A 15,423-nucleotide genomic window follows, 5' to 3' on the forward strand; every position below is an offset into this window, starting at 1 on the left:
GAGACTGAATGTAACTATGATGAGGTGAACCAAAGATTTCTGGACAACCAGCCATGCATTTAAAGAGCCAAAACAATTGTCTACTGTCAATAAAACTTATCTTGGTGTTCTTGGTTGCCTCTCCACTAGCAAGAATACCTTTATTTACAAACACAAATCTTGCTTTTAGAGGCACAGTGACTTTGTCCATGGATGATGGACCTGAACTAGCATGGTGGAGTAAATGAGCCACAGTTCAAAGATAATCAGCAATTGCAGCTAACCAAAGAACATAAGTATGCTGGAACTGAACATCTTTCTACCAAGACTGGTTGTTCTCTAAAGGATAAGTTTTATTACAACACCAGCTACAGGAATTAAAAAAAGAAATTAGATGTTAGTAAAGTACATGGATTTTTTGTTGTTGAAAATATAATTAGATGACCACAGGATCTTTTTCATCATAAATGTTTCAAAATGTCCATGATGACTGTGCATGACCAACTTGGCTGATTACCAGGAAATGCTTCACAATCTGTGGTTAGATGTAACAAGTGGTGTGTTAAATATTGTATGTTGTAGAGCCCCTGAATCTAGTGCAGAATGACAGAGAAATGCTGGCATAGGGATTCTACCATAGAGAAATGCCTATCATGCTTCTAGCTCTGTGAGGAAACCTCACAGGGAAATGTTCCAGTGCTTGCTGAAAGCTTTTGAGTTAGATTATGCCACATTAGCAGCTAATTCAAATACAGCGAATTTAAAACAAATATTAAAATGCTGTTAAACTTTCTCAACAGAAAATGGATTTGGGCAGATGAAATCATTTTCAGAATGCAGACAAAAATATAAAAATATTTGAATAATAGAATGCAATAGTGTAAATTGCTATGCTACATATGACCTTGTCATGGTTTTTGACAACGGAGAAAAGAAGAGCACTGTCATAAGTATGGTGGCTTTCTTGATCTCTGCAGCTCAGTGCACAGCTGTTCTCAGTGATGGGAGGCTTGCAAGGAAAGACAAATGAGAAATAAGTCATGCATATGAATCCCTAATGCACTATCATTCTTGTGGCTGATAGCACCAGCTAAATGCCTCCTCCTCAGAGTGATGGAGAGTTATAATCTGCATACCATTGATTTGTGCAAAATAAAAGACTAATTCTTAAACATAGTCACTAACAGTTGACCATGGAGAAGAGTGTATGACAGTTTCCTCAAACAATCTGCTTATTTTGAATATTTGAGATGTTTATCAAGAAAACTCTGCATAAAGTGTATATATGTATCTCCAGCATTGGGGATAGTTCTTTGATGGTAACTGCACACAGTGTACATCACTGGGTGTGCAATCATCAACAATGCCTGTCCAGCAGGAACAGAGACCTTTGTGTTGCTTCTCTTCCTCCCTCTTCACTTCCTCTCCTACTCTCCCATAGAAGATCTACCCCTTGCAGCTGCCATCAAGCCTCCCCTCAGATCCTCTGCTCTGGGATAAGCACACCAAGGGGCCTCAGCTGCTCCTCATATGTCTTGTCCTCCAGACCTTTCACATCTTTGTAGCCCTCCTTTGGGTGCTCTCTCATAGTCTTGTATCTTTCTTACACTATGGTGCCCAAAACTCAAGGTGAAGCAGCACCAGTGCAGAATTCACTTCTTAGTTAACAGAATATAATGGATACCTAAGTAAGGAGATGAGGCTCTCAACACCCCCCCAAACTATGAGATCTGTATAGATATGCTTTAAGACTGGTAATATGGGTTATCCATTTTTCTACTGGATGATTGCTTTGATTATGCACTGCTTGCTTCTGTTGTTGCCTTACAGCACTGATGGATGGAAGTTTGTTATATACTATATAGGTGCTTAATGAAATTTCTGAAAGAAAGCTTACTGCTGAGCTAAAAGAATTGATTTCAACTCCTGAGTGTCTTAACTGCAAGCCCGACATTTTTCCCTGTTAAATGTTTTCACTAAGTCCAGGAAAAATTAGAAAATGCAAAATGTCCACTGTATGTAGACTAAAATAGAATTAATAAAATATGTTATATACATAGCTGATAAATTAGGACCCAGTATAGTAGGTGTAATGCAATGCAGATAAGATGAAAGAATTGCACGTTGAAAGGAGGAGCTGAAAATGTATGGAAATTCTCTTACAGCAAGAGAAATGGATGACAGTGAGAAGAAATCAATGTAATGCCTGTTCTTTGCAGAATATCAATACAGACAACATATTAAACTGTTTTTGAAAATAAAGTATCTATAGATAGATTTACAAGTAGAAAGCAACATTTAAAAATAGTGGGTGACTAGACAAGTGAAAACAAGCAGTATGGACAGATCCTCAACTGAAATAAAAGTATATAAACAGACACCTAGGCTGAGAAAGAATTATTAGAACAGAGATGCATAAAATAGTCAATAAAACAGTGAAGATCAGCTGAATGTCTGTGCTTCTCCTTTTTTTCCTGGTATGGGATGAAAAAATAAGAAGTTTAAAAAATGGTTACAAATTTCATAAAAGAAAGCATATGTTGACACAAGGCATCATTAACCTACTGAGTAGCATGAATTCCCCAGAGTATGTATCTTCTGTACTTTGCAAGATATGTCCTACCCTAATTCCCATGTAATACAATATGGAAGCTTTGTTATTGATCTTCAAAGCCATCATTGGATTAAGGACCCAACTAAACTGGGTAATATCCCTTCATCCGTAACTCATGAAGACAAATGAGTTCTCCTAGCATAATCCAACAATAAACAGTGATGACATTCATAAGGATTAAGGGTAGTTTTTTCAAGCAAAGTGGATTGATGTAAGGAGCAACCACAGAAGGTTACACTGAAACACAGTCTGACTGGTTTTAAAGTATAGAGACATTAACAGTTTGCTAATAATTTCCAACTATATGTGAAGCTAAGGAAATAAAATCATTAAGCATCTCAGAAAGGCAAGTACCTAAGGAGTTGTGAAATTAGGGAATGACCAACATCTAGACAGTCACAGCACAGATTTAATTTATCTTACTGAGCACTTGGATTTTAAGGGAATAAGTTGGATAAATTGCATAGAAGATGTAAAAGGTAGATGTATAATAAAGAAACGTGGAATTGTACCACAAAAGGGCTAGACATTAATTTTCAGCCTTCAGGCTAAATAAAATAAATTCACTAAGATCTGAACATGCTCTTCAATAGTTTTATCACTACTGCCTAAGAAAGATTATCAAAAGTGTTGAAGTAACTAGAGAGCAAGAGACCTGCATAAATCTATGTGATAGATGGAATTCTATTTTAAATACCTACGTAAGGGTGGTAGAAGTGGTCATGATCATCCTCTGAAGGTACTCATCTCTTTTTCCTAACCATAATGGAAGCTAAAAACAGACACCAAGTGTGGCAAGATGAATCCCACCATTAGTAAATTTGAAAAATCACACCCAAGTTGTGTGGAAATTTCACACTGATTCATTGATACCAGTAGCTTTTAACACCTTGATATCAGCCTGGAAAGTCTACTGGTCTGGTTCAACATGGTAAGTCTCACAGCTTTATGGCGGTCTTTAAAAGCCACAGATAACTGCTAAAGAACTCCTGATTTATATGAGATACTTTCAGAACTATCCTTTATACGAATTGTCCGATTACTCCATAATTTCCCCATTATCTCTGTTTGGATCAGAGATAACCTGCTCAGCTCAGAAACATACACTGTTTATCTGTTCTGTTCCAAGTTGGTTTTTTTTTCCTTACTAACAATTTTTATATTTGTCCAACACCATAAAATCTGTGAAAGGATATGAATGCTTTTAGAGTTACTAATTTTTTTATGAACAAGGTTGATTTCACACATTGTGACTGAAAAAGATACCAGATGAAGAAAACATTTCCTTTGGAGCAGACTGTAGGAAACAAAGTGCACATATATACTTCATCATAGAACACAGTGCTGAAATTTTTGAAAGAACTGCTGTTGTCTCATGAGATCAAAGAGTTCAGCTCAGCACTGCGTGCAGACACCAGTCTTGGTCCCCAAATCAGTATTATTGTGTTACAGTACTGCTATAGTTTCACTCTCATTAAAGCTATTTACCTGAAGTGAAGCATTACAATGATACATTCTGCTTCTACTGTATAAATGAGCTCATTGTACAACTCTCTGAGCTCAGAACATATTATCAAACAATGGAGACTACATATATTAATAATACAGATTTTTAATCTACCAATTTCTACAACCTCTCTCTTAAAAGAAAAAAAAAAGGGCAAGAAAGCAGGTGTTTGTATTACCTTGTCTAACTTACAGTCTCTGTTTCTCTCTTTTTCTCAGTGATTTTGCTTCTGCTCCTTTCAATCCAGTCTGAGAAAGGAGGTCTCAGAGAAGGGCATTTCTTGCACACGTTGTAAAGACTGATGGCTTCATTGAGCAGAAACACCCCATAAAATCTTCATTAGTTCTGCTTCTCAGAGAATGCTCTGTTTGGTGAAGAGACCTTTAGAGCCCAAATCTGTCATTTTCCACATACTCATTTTCCATTAAGCAGAACAATTTGCAAGATTAAATGCAAAGGAATATATCTTATTATTCATCATGATTTCGACTTCATCTGTTTCTGACTCTCATAAGCGGATATAAAATGAACTGACTTCATTTATTTTACCAGTAAGTGGCTCTATTTCATTCAGTATATTTTAAATACGTTTATTCTTCCTGAAGTAAAATAAAGAGGTCAGCATTCAGTTCAAATCCCAGTTCCTCTGGATTCAATTCCAGGAACAATGTGCAGTATGAATGACAGTTTGGTTAAGTCAGTTTAATTGTCTCAGGTATCACTATGATTTCTTGTTGCTGAATTACTGTCAAATAAACCATCCTTATAATCAGTTTAATTGCCTCTTTTTTTCTGACCTCTGCATGGAGCACTTTCTGAAAGGATTTGACTGTGCTTTTAGAGATGGTAAATAAATGAGATGTACTTCTGACCCAATAGGTGACTTGGTTGGTTCACAAGCATTTATGGCCTGCATTTAGAACATGGGTACGTATGGCCAGCATCTCAGTTTTAGCAATTTTCTAATACATACAGAAGGAAAGAATAACTTATGATGGCTTTCTGACTCTCCATCTGGTTTTACACTGACCATGGATGCAGGATATACCTGACAAAGCCTAAGGCTACTTCATTTTGCATAAATTATCTTTGTTTACTAACTGCAAAGAACTAATGATGTCATTCTGTTTAAGTTTTTAAACTTAAGATCTGGGAGAAAAGTCAGAAAGGAAAATAGTCAAATGAGATCTGCAAGGTCTTGATTACAAAAGTTGGAAATATCTCAGAAATTCAGATGTGGGGGATATTTATGTAAGATTATACACTTCATTCTGAAGACTATAACATAATTTTAATAATTTTGATGTGAAGCTTTATTATTTGTCATCTGATACTGCTAAGTTGAAAGCAGTGAGAACAGTGCAGGTTATTGTACTGTAAAACTGTGTAAATTTCCACAGAAGTAAACTCACTCTTAGTGTGGTCACTTGATTTAATGATTAAGAATCACAGAATGGTTTGATTTAGAAGGAACCTTTAAGATCATATAGTTCCAACCCGCTTGCTATAGGCAGGGACACCTCTCACAGACCAGGTTGCTCAGAGCCCCATCCAGCCTGCTGGATGCTTCCATGGAGGGGGCATTCACAGCCTCTCTATGCACCTGTTCCAGTGTCTCACCACCCTCACAGTAAAGAATTTCCTCCTAATATCTTGTCTAAACTGACCCTCTTCCAGTTTAAAATAATTTCCCTTTGCCCCGTCACCACACGTCCTTCATAGAAGTCCCTCCCCAGCTTTCCTGTAGGTCCCCTTTCAGGTACTGGAAGGCCTTCTTCTTCCCCTTCCCCTCCCTCCCTACAGGAATGAAGTTACCATAAAATAGACTCTGGTACTCATCCCAAAGAGCTCCTTTCAGATCCCTTGGTTTTACTTTCAGTGCTTGCAATGGCACGCTGCCACTAGTTCTAAAGTAATCTACAGATGGGTTGCTATCACTTGAATTTTTAAGAAAGAAAACCCTACCTGTTAGCAGCCTTCTCCATTATCAGAAACAAAGTCTCTCTCCTCTCCTTGTGCCCCCTCTAGGTTTCTTGACCCATTAAAAATAAGACTTGTGCCCTTTTTGTTCTTGGCAGCTCAACCAGCTGCCATCCATGTTTGCAGCTGCCCTCACGTTCGGCTTTTAAAACACATATTGCTTGAATCCACGAGCACTTTCAGGGGATGATGTAATCCAAGGCAAAACATTTTGGGTTGATAGAAACTGATGCTTGAGGATTTGTACATGCCGCTCCCCCTCTTCTCTTCTGCTACATGGTAGCAAAGAGCAAAATGGCCCATTATCTGCCTAAGTGCTGGATTCTTGTCAGCAGCATTTTACCGCTTAAATTACATCACATGAAGGCACAGAGATACAGAACTGGAACATGCCTTCCTCTGCTCAGTAAATGCATGCAATGAATTATTACTGCAGTCACTGCCCCAGCAGACACCTTGCTTTCCACCAACACACAGCCTGGTTAGCACCCTGTTTGGTCTATGCAGACCATGTCTATGAGTAACGTGCTTATACAGAAATCAGGCCACTTCTATTTTATATATTTATTTAGAATGCACCCTTGCTTTCAGTAACCTGGGACAGCATAAACATCCCTGCTTATATACACACGCTCCACAGCTGCTGTCAGAAAGAGGGCATATGCAGTGTAAGCCCTCTCCCCCACGCTGCCAGGAGACATCAGCTGAGATACCTCCCCATTGGTAAACACGGGCCATTTTGGTGTCCCCCCTAGCGAACAGAGGGCTTATATGAGAGCAGGGCACTTCCCGCAGCCCTGACATAGCGCCCACCAAATGGCGGCACCGCCGGGGTAGGAGGTGGGGGCAAGGACCCGCCCCTACACGGCACTTCCTCTTCTAATTGGTGGGCTCGGATGAGTCCCCTCTTTTGCTTCCAATCGGAGCTCAGCGTCCGTTGCTAAGCGACCGTTTCCAGGCAGCAGCTGCCACCGCTTTGGAGAGGCGATGGCTGCTATGTCGGGCGGGTGGCGGGACGTGGCCGGGGTGCGCATCACCCCGTCCGAGCTGCGCTTCACCGCCGCGGTGCCTGGACGCCGATATCGCGCCGCCCTCATCCTCCAGAACCTGCGGGCGCAGAGCTGTCGCCTCCGGCTGCTGCCGCCGCACCGGCCACAGGTGAGGGTCGGCCGGAAGGAGTGAGGCGTTGGGTGTCTGCCCCAGAGCTCCCGACCGGTCCAGCTTTGGCATGTGGCATAACGGCGGTGGCTTGGGGGTCTGACGGGCTGACTGAAGCTTGCTGGTGAAACGGAAGTTAGTTCAAGTAGTTGAGTAGCTGGAGAAACTGAGAAGAATAGGTGACAGTTCCCCAAGTTGTCTGCATTCTCTCATGTGACAGATCTGGGGGAGTGTCCTAGGTTACCTGCTACTCATCAGGAAGTTCAGGTGTGCTTTCTGAGATAACTGAAAATGTTTGCCCCTGGAGCATGTCCAGAGAAGGGTGATATTACAGTGAGGGGTCTGGAGCACGAGTCCTGTGGAGAGTGGCTGAGGAAACAGATTGTTCAGACTGAAGAAGAGACTCAGGGGAGACCTTATTGATCTCTGCAACCATCTGAAAGGAGGTTGTGGTGAGGTGGGGACTGGCCTCTTCTCCCAGGTAACAGCAATGAGATGAAAGGGAATGGCCTTAAGTTGTGCCAGGAGAGACTCGGATTGGATATTAGGGGTAATTCCTTCTCAGTAAGAGCAGTGCTGCAGTGGCACAGGCTGCCCAGGGAGGTGGTGCAGTCACTGTCCCTGGAGGTGTTCAAGAGCCGTGTGGATGTGGCACTGAGGGACGTGGGCAGTGGGCATGGTGGGATGGGCTGGTGGTTGGACTGAGTGATATTAGAGGTCTTTTCTAACTTTAATTATTAGATGAAAAATATTCTCATATTGAATTTCAAATGAGGCTGCTGAGCTGAAGCTTGTAAGTCTGAGTAAAATGACCTCTGGTTTCTTCAACTCGATATTTTCCTGAGGCGATCAATGTAAAAAGAGCTTCCTTGTTCTTTAAGTCTATTATTTTAATAGAATTTAGCTTTATCATATGTCATGTTACATCGAGAACTTTGTATGTAGCAAATCCTGCTTAGTTTTTCTCACTTTGTGCTTTTCAGGAATGTTATCCCTCAAGAAGCCTGTGATTTCCCTTTTATTTCAAGAAGAGCCATATAGAAGTAGGTCAGATTTGTGAAGTATTCCTGGGATTTCATAGCACAGATTGACAGCTCTGTCTCTGTTGTGCTCTCCTAAGTTTTCTGAGAGAAGGAGTCTATTTGTTGTGCTTGCTTGTGGAAGGCTTTCTCAGAAAAGAGTTCTTCTATCTTTTCTAAAGATGATCTGCATTAGTTTCCCATTCATTCATTAGGTTCTCATATTCATCTCATTACTTCTGGAAAAGTCATTGTATATCCAACCCTTAAAAATTCTTTCCAATTGCAACAAGTATAGCCTTTGACATAGAATCTGTATCACAGATATAAAGGTTGGTTGGACTAGATGATCTTAGTGCTCTTTTCCACCAAACCACCACCATGCCCACTAACTCACGTCCTTTAGTGATGTGGGCCCAGCAAGACCCAACTGTGGTTAGTAGTTTTGCATTTATTTTTTATCCAGCTAGTATTTAGCCTGTTAAATAATTCAAAATTAGGATCAAAATGTTGGACTGGTGCTTGGGGATGAAACAGAAGCTGATGTTGCCTCATGTTCATAGCAGTTTGAGCTCGATTTGGCAGGGCAGTGCTTACTGTGCTTCGTTAGTTTTCGCAAGCCTTATTCATCAGTTTTTCACGTTTAGAAATGGAAAGGCAGAATCAATTTTAGAAGAGAGAAAAAGGCTTAGTCAGTCATAATTTATGAATATAGTTACTGTTAATAAAAGAAAAAAACCTAACCAATGAAGCAAACAAAAAAATAGTCGATGCTTTAGGATGAATATTTTGATGCCATCATCTGTGAGATGCCCAGTATGAGAGTTAGGGTGAAGTGTGACTAGTCTGTAAATGTTCTGAAGTGTTATTTTCATAGAGTGCAAGAGCTGAAAATTAACCTTCCCTAAGCTGCCGGCAGCATGAGGCTGAAACGTGCATTTCAAAGAAGTTAGCTCACAAAGCAGCTTTCCATAGGTTTCATTTAAAATTTAGCATTCTAAAATATTCATTTTTCCCTTACACAGAATGAATATGCATGGATGTTTAATTCTTTGTAGAGAAGAGGTAAATTGTTTGCACTTTAAAATTGAAGCGTGACTATCTAAAAATCAACCCCATAATAACGTGATGCATTTTGAATGATAAATATCTTCTGGTTGAGTATTTATATTGTTAGGGAAATTTTAATGGAATAGGAGATGTTCTAACAATGTAATCAACAAATATGCTTATGTTCTTACAAATTCCAATTAAAGATTAGTACAGAATACACCAGGAATACTGGGATGACTCTTTAGACATAAATGATTAAAGTGGACGTGTACAGCAGAAGCCTGTTATGCACAGGGTGATGTGAATTGTACTGAAACATCAGAGAGTTTCTTGATCTGCTGATCAAGTTTTCTTGGAAACGTGGTGACTGTTGGATGCCTCCTACATTCTGGTAGATTGCTCATATGTTCTGTTTAAGGAAAGATGTGAAGGGGGTGTTGGATGTCAGTAGATACAAGAAGATACTTTGTGTCACCTGCTTCTGTGTTTTGTTTATTTTTTCTTGCTTTTTTGTTTGTTTTCCCTCTCACTTCTCCCTGAAGAAACTGTAAGTGCATGCATGCACCTTTCACACAGATTTTTATGTATAGGGGGTCATTCAGTTGAATTCAGTGGAATGTAGGTCATATGTACAGAAAATTCTTACACAGTCGCTTCAAAATGTTTATAACAACAGCAGCAAAACTAGAGCTTTCTTGGAAAGACTAGAAACAGTATTTTGTTAAATCAACACTTTCTGAACCCATCAAATTGTGTTATTCATTCAACCTTTCTTTTGCTGCTCAAGGGTGAATCAAAGAATGGTTTGGGTTGGAAGGGACCTCAAAGCCCACCCACGCTGCCCCCCACCAGCTCAGGCTGCCCAGGGTCCCATCCAACCTGGCTTTGAGTGCCTCCAGGGATGGGGCACCACTGCTTCTCTGGGCAGCTGTGCCAGTGCAAATAATATAAATAGATAAATAGGAAAAGGAACTTTACAAAATTCTGCATATTTTAAAACCAGTTGTGAATTTTAAATCAATCCATGTGTTATTCTGAAAATGAGCCATGTGTATAAGTTTTGTTTTTTTTTTAATCTAGAAATGAAAATAATCTTTTTTTTTTTTTTTTTTTTTTTTTTTTTTTTTTTTTTTTTTTTTTTTTTTTTTTTTTTTTTTTTTTATGCTGCAGTTTAAACTGATTGTGGAAAATACAGAAAACCTCATTGCACCTGGACTTCAAATCAAAGCTTTTGTAGAATATTATCCCGAGACTGAAGAAGATCTTCAAGATAGACTACCTCTTTTTATAGAAGAAGACAAAGTTGATATCCCTCTGGTTGGGTATGCCAGTTAAAAAACCTGATATTCTGCTGTTACTGTTTTCAGTTTAATCTTGTGGGGAGTTTATGGCTACTAATTGATTAATCAATTGCAATGAAAACAAAGAGAGAGTTTCTTTATAAGATTTTACCTTCTTCTTTATTTATTTATTTATTTTTCTCCTTCTTTTTCAGAACAGTAGGTGGGTAAGAAGTTAATTGGGTGGGTGGTTCCTTTAATGATCTTAGAGAGGTTCTGGATTTGTGTTTTTGCTTTACTATGTATTGGTTGTGATAATTGGTTGTGCTTTGTAATAAGGTCACACATTTGAGGACCATTTTCATCAGTCCATGTGAGAGATTTCTTTCTTTTTTTTTTTTTTTTTTTTTTTTTTTTTTTTTTTTTTTTTTTGAAAGACAGGAATGCTTTTATATGCTGTTCTTAGGGTTAGTTATCATAGAATCATGGAATTACAAGGTTGGAAAGGACCTACAGGATCATGTAGACCAACCATCCTCCCATTACTGTTGCTACCACAAGCCACTAAACCATCTCTTGTAGTTGCTCATCCAGACGCCTCTTGAACACTGTCAGGGACAGTGACTCCACCACCTCCCTGGGCAGCCATTCCAGTGCCTGACTGCTCTCTGAGAGAAAAAATTGTTCCTTATATCTAATCTAAATCTCTTCTAATACAACTTGCGGCCATCTTCTTGGGTCCTGTTTATTGCCTGGGAGAAGAGGCCAAACTCCTCCTCATCACAACACCCCTTCAGGAAGTTGTAGAGTGCAATGAGGTTTCCCCTGAGCCTCCTCTTCTCCAGTCTAAAGAATCCCAGCTCTCTCAGCTGCTCCTCATAAGACGTGTGCTCCAGACCCCTTGCCAGTTTCATTGCCCTTCTCTGGACACATTCCAGGCCCTGGATGTCTTTCTTGTAGTGAGAGACCCAAGACTGAACACAATACTCAAGGTGCGGCCTCACCAGTGCTGATACAGGGGGATGATTACCTCTCTGCTACTGCTGGCCACACTGTTTCTAATGCAGGCCAGGATGGCACTGGCCCTCTTGGCCACCTGGGCACACTGTCAGCTCATGTTCAGGTGAGCATCAGCCAGCACCCCAAGGTCCCTTTCCTCTTCACAGTCTTTCAGCCACTCACCCATAAGCCTACAGCGTTGCGTGGGGTCATTGTGGCTAAAGTGCAGGACCTGGCACTTGGCTTTGTTGAACCTCATCCTGTTCACCTCAGCCCAGTGATCCAGCTTATCTAGATCCCTCTGAAGGGCCCCCCTAGCCTTGGGCAGATTGACACCACCTCACAACATGGTGTCATCTGCAAACTTACTGAGGGTATGCTCAGTCCCCTCATCTAGGTCATCAATAAAGATATTAAACAAGATGGGCCCCAATACCAATCCCTGGAGGAAACCACTTTTAAAAAGTTACCAACTGGACTTAACTCCATTAACCACTACCTGCTGGGCACAGCCCTCTAGCCAGTTCCTTACCCAAAGGAGGGTATACATGTCCAGGCCAAGGGCAGCCAGTTTCCCCAGGAGAATACTGTGAGAGATCATGTCAAAGGCTTTGCTGAAGTTTAGGTAGACTACATCAACAGTCTTTCCCTCATTTACCAGTCTGATCACCCAGTTGTAGAAGAAGATGAGGTTCGTCAAGCATGACCTGCCTTTCAGGAACCCATGCTGGCTGGGCCTGATGCTCTGGATGCCATGCATGTGCTATGTGATCTCACCCAAGATGGTTTGCTCCACAACTTTCCCTGGTAATGAGGTCAGGATGACAGGTCTGTAGTTCCCTGGGTCCTCCTTCTTGCCCTTTTTGTAGATGGGAGTCACATCGGCAAGCCTCCAATCCTCTGGGACCTCTCCAGATAGCCAGGAAGGCTGGTAGATGGTGGCTCGGCAATCATGCCTGCCAGCACCCTCAGCACCCTAGGATGGAGCATAGGCATTTGTTTATTTCCAGTCTTCTGTGTTTCAAATGATACAGTTTTTAACCTTTCATCTCAGCTGTATATATGCTGTTGGGTCTTGTGCAGAAATATTTCATGTTTCTCATGAAACTTTTTGGAAGAATGTCTAAATTGCTGGTGCATGTTGGGAAGTCTTTATGATCTTTTCAAGTGCTCTCTAATCTTGTCTTGATAAGGTTGTTTTCCTTATTTTGTTCTTGCCCCTGCGTGATCATCCCTGTCAAGAATTCACTATTTTATTTTGAATTTCAGTAAATTCTTATTGAGAATTAAAACCAGTATAGTAATATGCCCAAGAGCAAGTTCTTTTTTTGCATTCCTAGTTCCCTGTTTTTTCCTTCCCTTCTTTTCTCCCACTGCCTTTCACTTGCTCGCTCCTGTCCCTCATGAAAAAGGTTTCATAGGTAGGGTTAACTTAGCTCTCCAAGGAAATCATTTTCTTTCTTCTCTTAAGTCTTTTGTACAGGAAGCAATGCAGATCATAAGATGCAGTTGTTGTATGTTCCTCTTGGTAGGTGAGAGGAGATAGACAGCTGTGCTCATACAAAATCCTAATTCATTTTGAATGCAATTTTACATGAGATCAGAAGTGTGCTTGTATTAGGAACTGGAGCTTTTACAAGTTTGCTTAAGGAAGCAGCATCTTTTCATTCTGGCAAAGCAGTTCCTACCTGTCCAATGAAATCAACATACGTTATTTACTCTTAAGTAAATAACAGAAATAATTTGTCATTACTCACTTCCTGTGCTGTAATATATTTTATAGAATCCACGTGAAATACCTATGAAACAAGAAGACCAAATTGAAACAGACATGCATGTATTTTCTCTGCTTTTAGTTCAGGCAGCTGATAATGAAATATGGTGAATGTCAACTTCTGTGCTGCAACTGACTCAATATATTGAAAGCTTTTCAAATTAATTAGAGTTCTTTGTACCACAATAATGTATTTGAAACTAAATAGAAATGTATTCATTCAGTTTTGCCTAAATGCCTGAGGATAATTTGTACTAAAGTTGCAGTCATTTAACAGCTTGATAGATGAGGTTTTCTATCTGTCCTCCATATATGCTACTGTGCTAGTGAGCTGTGTTAGTAGGCAGTAGGACTACTAGAAGAAAAGCAGAACTCTTTCCATTGTGGTACCTGATAAAATTTAAAATTCCTTAAAAATACAAATTTATTTTCAAGCTTTGGGAGAATATAACCATGACTTTCTTTTTTTTTTTTTTTTTTCCTTCTTTCTTTCTGCAGGTTAATTCCATCCTGTTATCTGGAAACCCAGACAGAGGTTGATTTTGGTACAGTGATTGCAAGCAGTAAAGTAATTAGTAAAGAGATTCGTATAGCTAACCATGGATCACTGTCAGGTAAATGTTTAGTATGCATTACATTGTGGAAGTACTTCTTTTTGGAAAATGTAATTTTATGCAAATTTTGAGTTACACATTTAATGAGTATTGTGGCTTCATGAGTTGGGTTTACATGGCAAGGTTTTCGTAGTGGGAAAAGCAGCTCTGGTGTCTGCTATGAGCAGATCCTAGCAATGCCCCATGTCAGAGCAGCGTGGCTTGGAGTGCTGCAGCCTGCAGGAAGCCTTTGTGGGGTAAGCATGGGAAGGACAGCATCCTGTGGGAGGGATGTGACATGGAGCAGAGAGTGACTGAGTAGGAATGGCAGAGATGAAGCCAACTGGACTGACTGCAGCTCCAACTCCCTGTTTTCCTGCCACTCAGGGGGAAGAGGCAGAAGAGGGAGGATGGAGGGAAGGTGATTTTGTTTTTACTGATTTAGTATGTTTTCAGTATGCTTAAGCTTTGCCTACGCTCCCTTTGCTCATGAAAGTAATTGTCCCTATCTGAACCTGTAGGCTTCCCTGCCCCCCCCCCCCCCCCCCCCAGTTTTGTTTTCTCCCTCTGCCTTAATGAGGTGGAGTGAGAGAGTAGTGTGGTAGCGCTGAGCTCCCTTTCTGAGTTAAATCACCACTGTTCTATTAGTGGTCCATTACTTCTGTAGGCAGTACAGAAGTACTGTTTGCTCAGGGGAAAAAACATGAGTTTAGCAAGTTGTGAAATTCTTTCAGATCTTTTCTCCTGAATCATGTCTGATAGATATTTTTATAAGTTTCTCATTGGCTCAGTATGCCCAGCATAAATAATAGTGAATCACCTCTGCTTTTGTTTTGTGTGTTGTCTTTGTGATCCTCTAACTAGATCCCACTAGCTGTCTGTTGAATACACAAACACAAGCTCCCTGTACATTCAAAATCCTCTGGAATGGGAATTGAACCATATATGTTATGAGAAGTTAATGAGAGGTCTTTCCTCTTCCTGCCATAGCATTTGAAATCATAATGCTTTCAAAACATTCAAATCCTTCAACTTCTGTGAGGGACAATTCTAAGAATTATAAGAAACATGAAGACTGGAGTGTAAGAAAATGCCCATGTGATCTACATAGTCTCTCTGACTGCCTTTTCTTCTGGAAAAAGCAGACGATACCTTTCCTTAGAAGTTAGGTGGGCCTCACCTGGAGTCTGCATCCAGATATGAATTTTCCTACAGGAGAGACATGGACTTGTACAATTAGAGCAGAATTTATTTGTATCAATCTAAACAAACAAAAGTGGATAGTTGTTGAGTATGTTTTAAACCTGCCAGGTTAAAGGTAATTAAAACAAACTCAGCGAAACCAAAACCTGTTTACCTGTGACAGTGTGGTTTGGATAGTGTCTGTGGTAAGACAAGTATATAGGCTTAGGCTGAAATGCTCATGTGAATATTTTTTAAAGTAACTTAGAAGAATCCAAGGTTTGT

The 15,423-nt window shown here is 40.2% G+C and overlaps 1 protein-coding gene across 1 annotated transcript in view; it reads left to right on the forward strand.

The window, feature by feature from the left end:
- Positions 1-7,040: 7,040 nt before the first annotated feature.
- Positions 7,041-15,423, forward strand: part of CFAP47 (cilia and flagella associated protein 47) — a 221,468-nt gene continuing 213,085 nt past the window's right edge. The window contains exons 1-3 of the mRNA XM_072339839.1: positions 7,041-7,238; positions 10,481-10,632; positions 13,862-13,977. Coding sequence (XP_072195940.1) covers positions 7,068-7,238; positions 10,481-10,632; positions 13,862-13,977 — 439 coding nt within the window. The 5' untranslated portion in view covers positions 7,041-7,067. The remainder of the gene's footprint in view (positions 7,239-10,480; positions 10,633-13,861; positions 13,978-15,423) is intronic.

Source organism: Excalfactoria chinensis, chromosome 1, assembly GCF_039878825.1.
Source record: "Excalfactoria chinensis isolate bCotChi1 chromosome 1, bCotChi1.hap2, whole genome shotgun sequence".
Classification (NCBI taxonomy): domain Eukaryota; kingdom Metazoa; phylum Chordata; class Aves; order Galliformes; family Phasianidae; genus Excalfactoria; species Excalfactoria chinensis.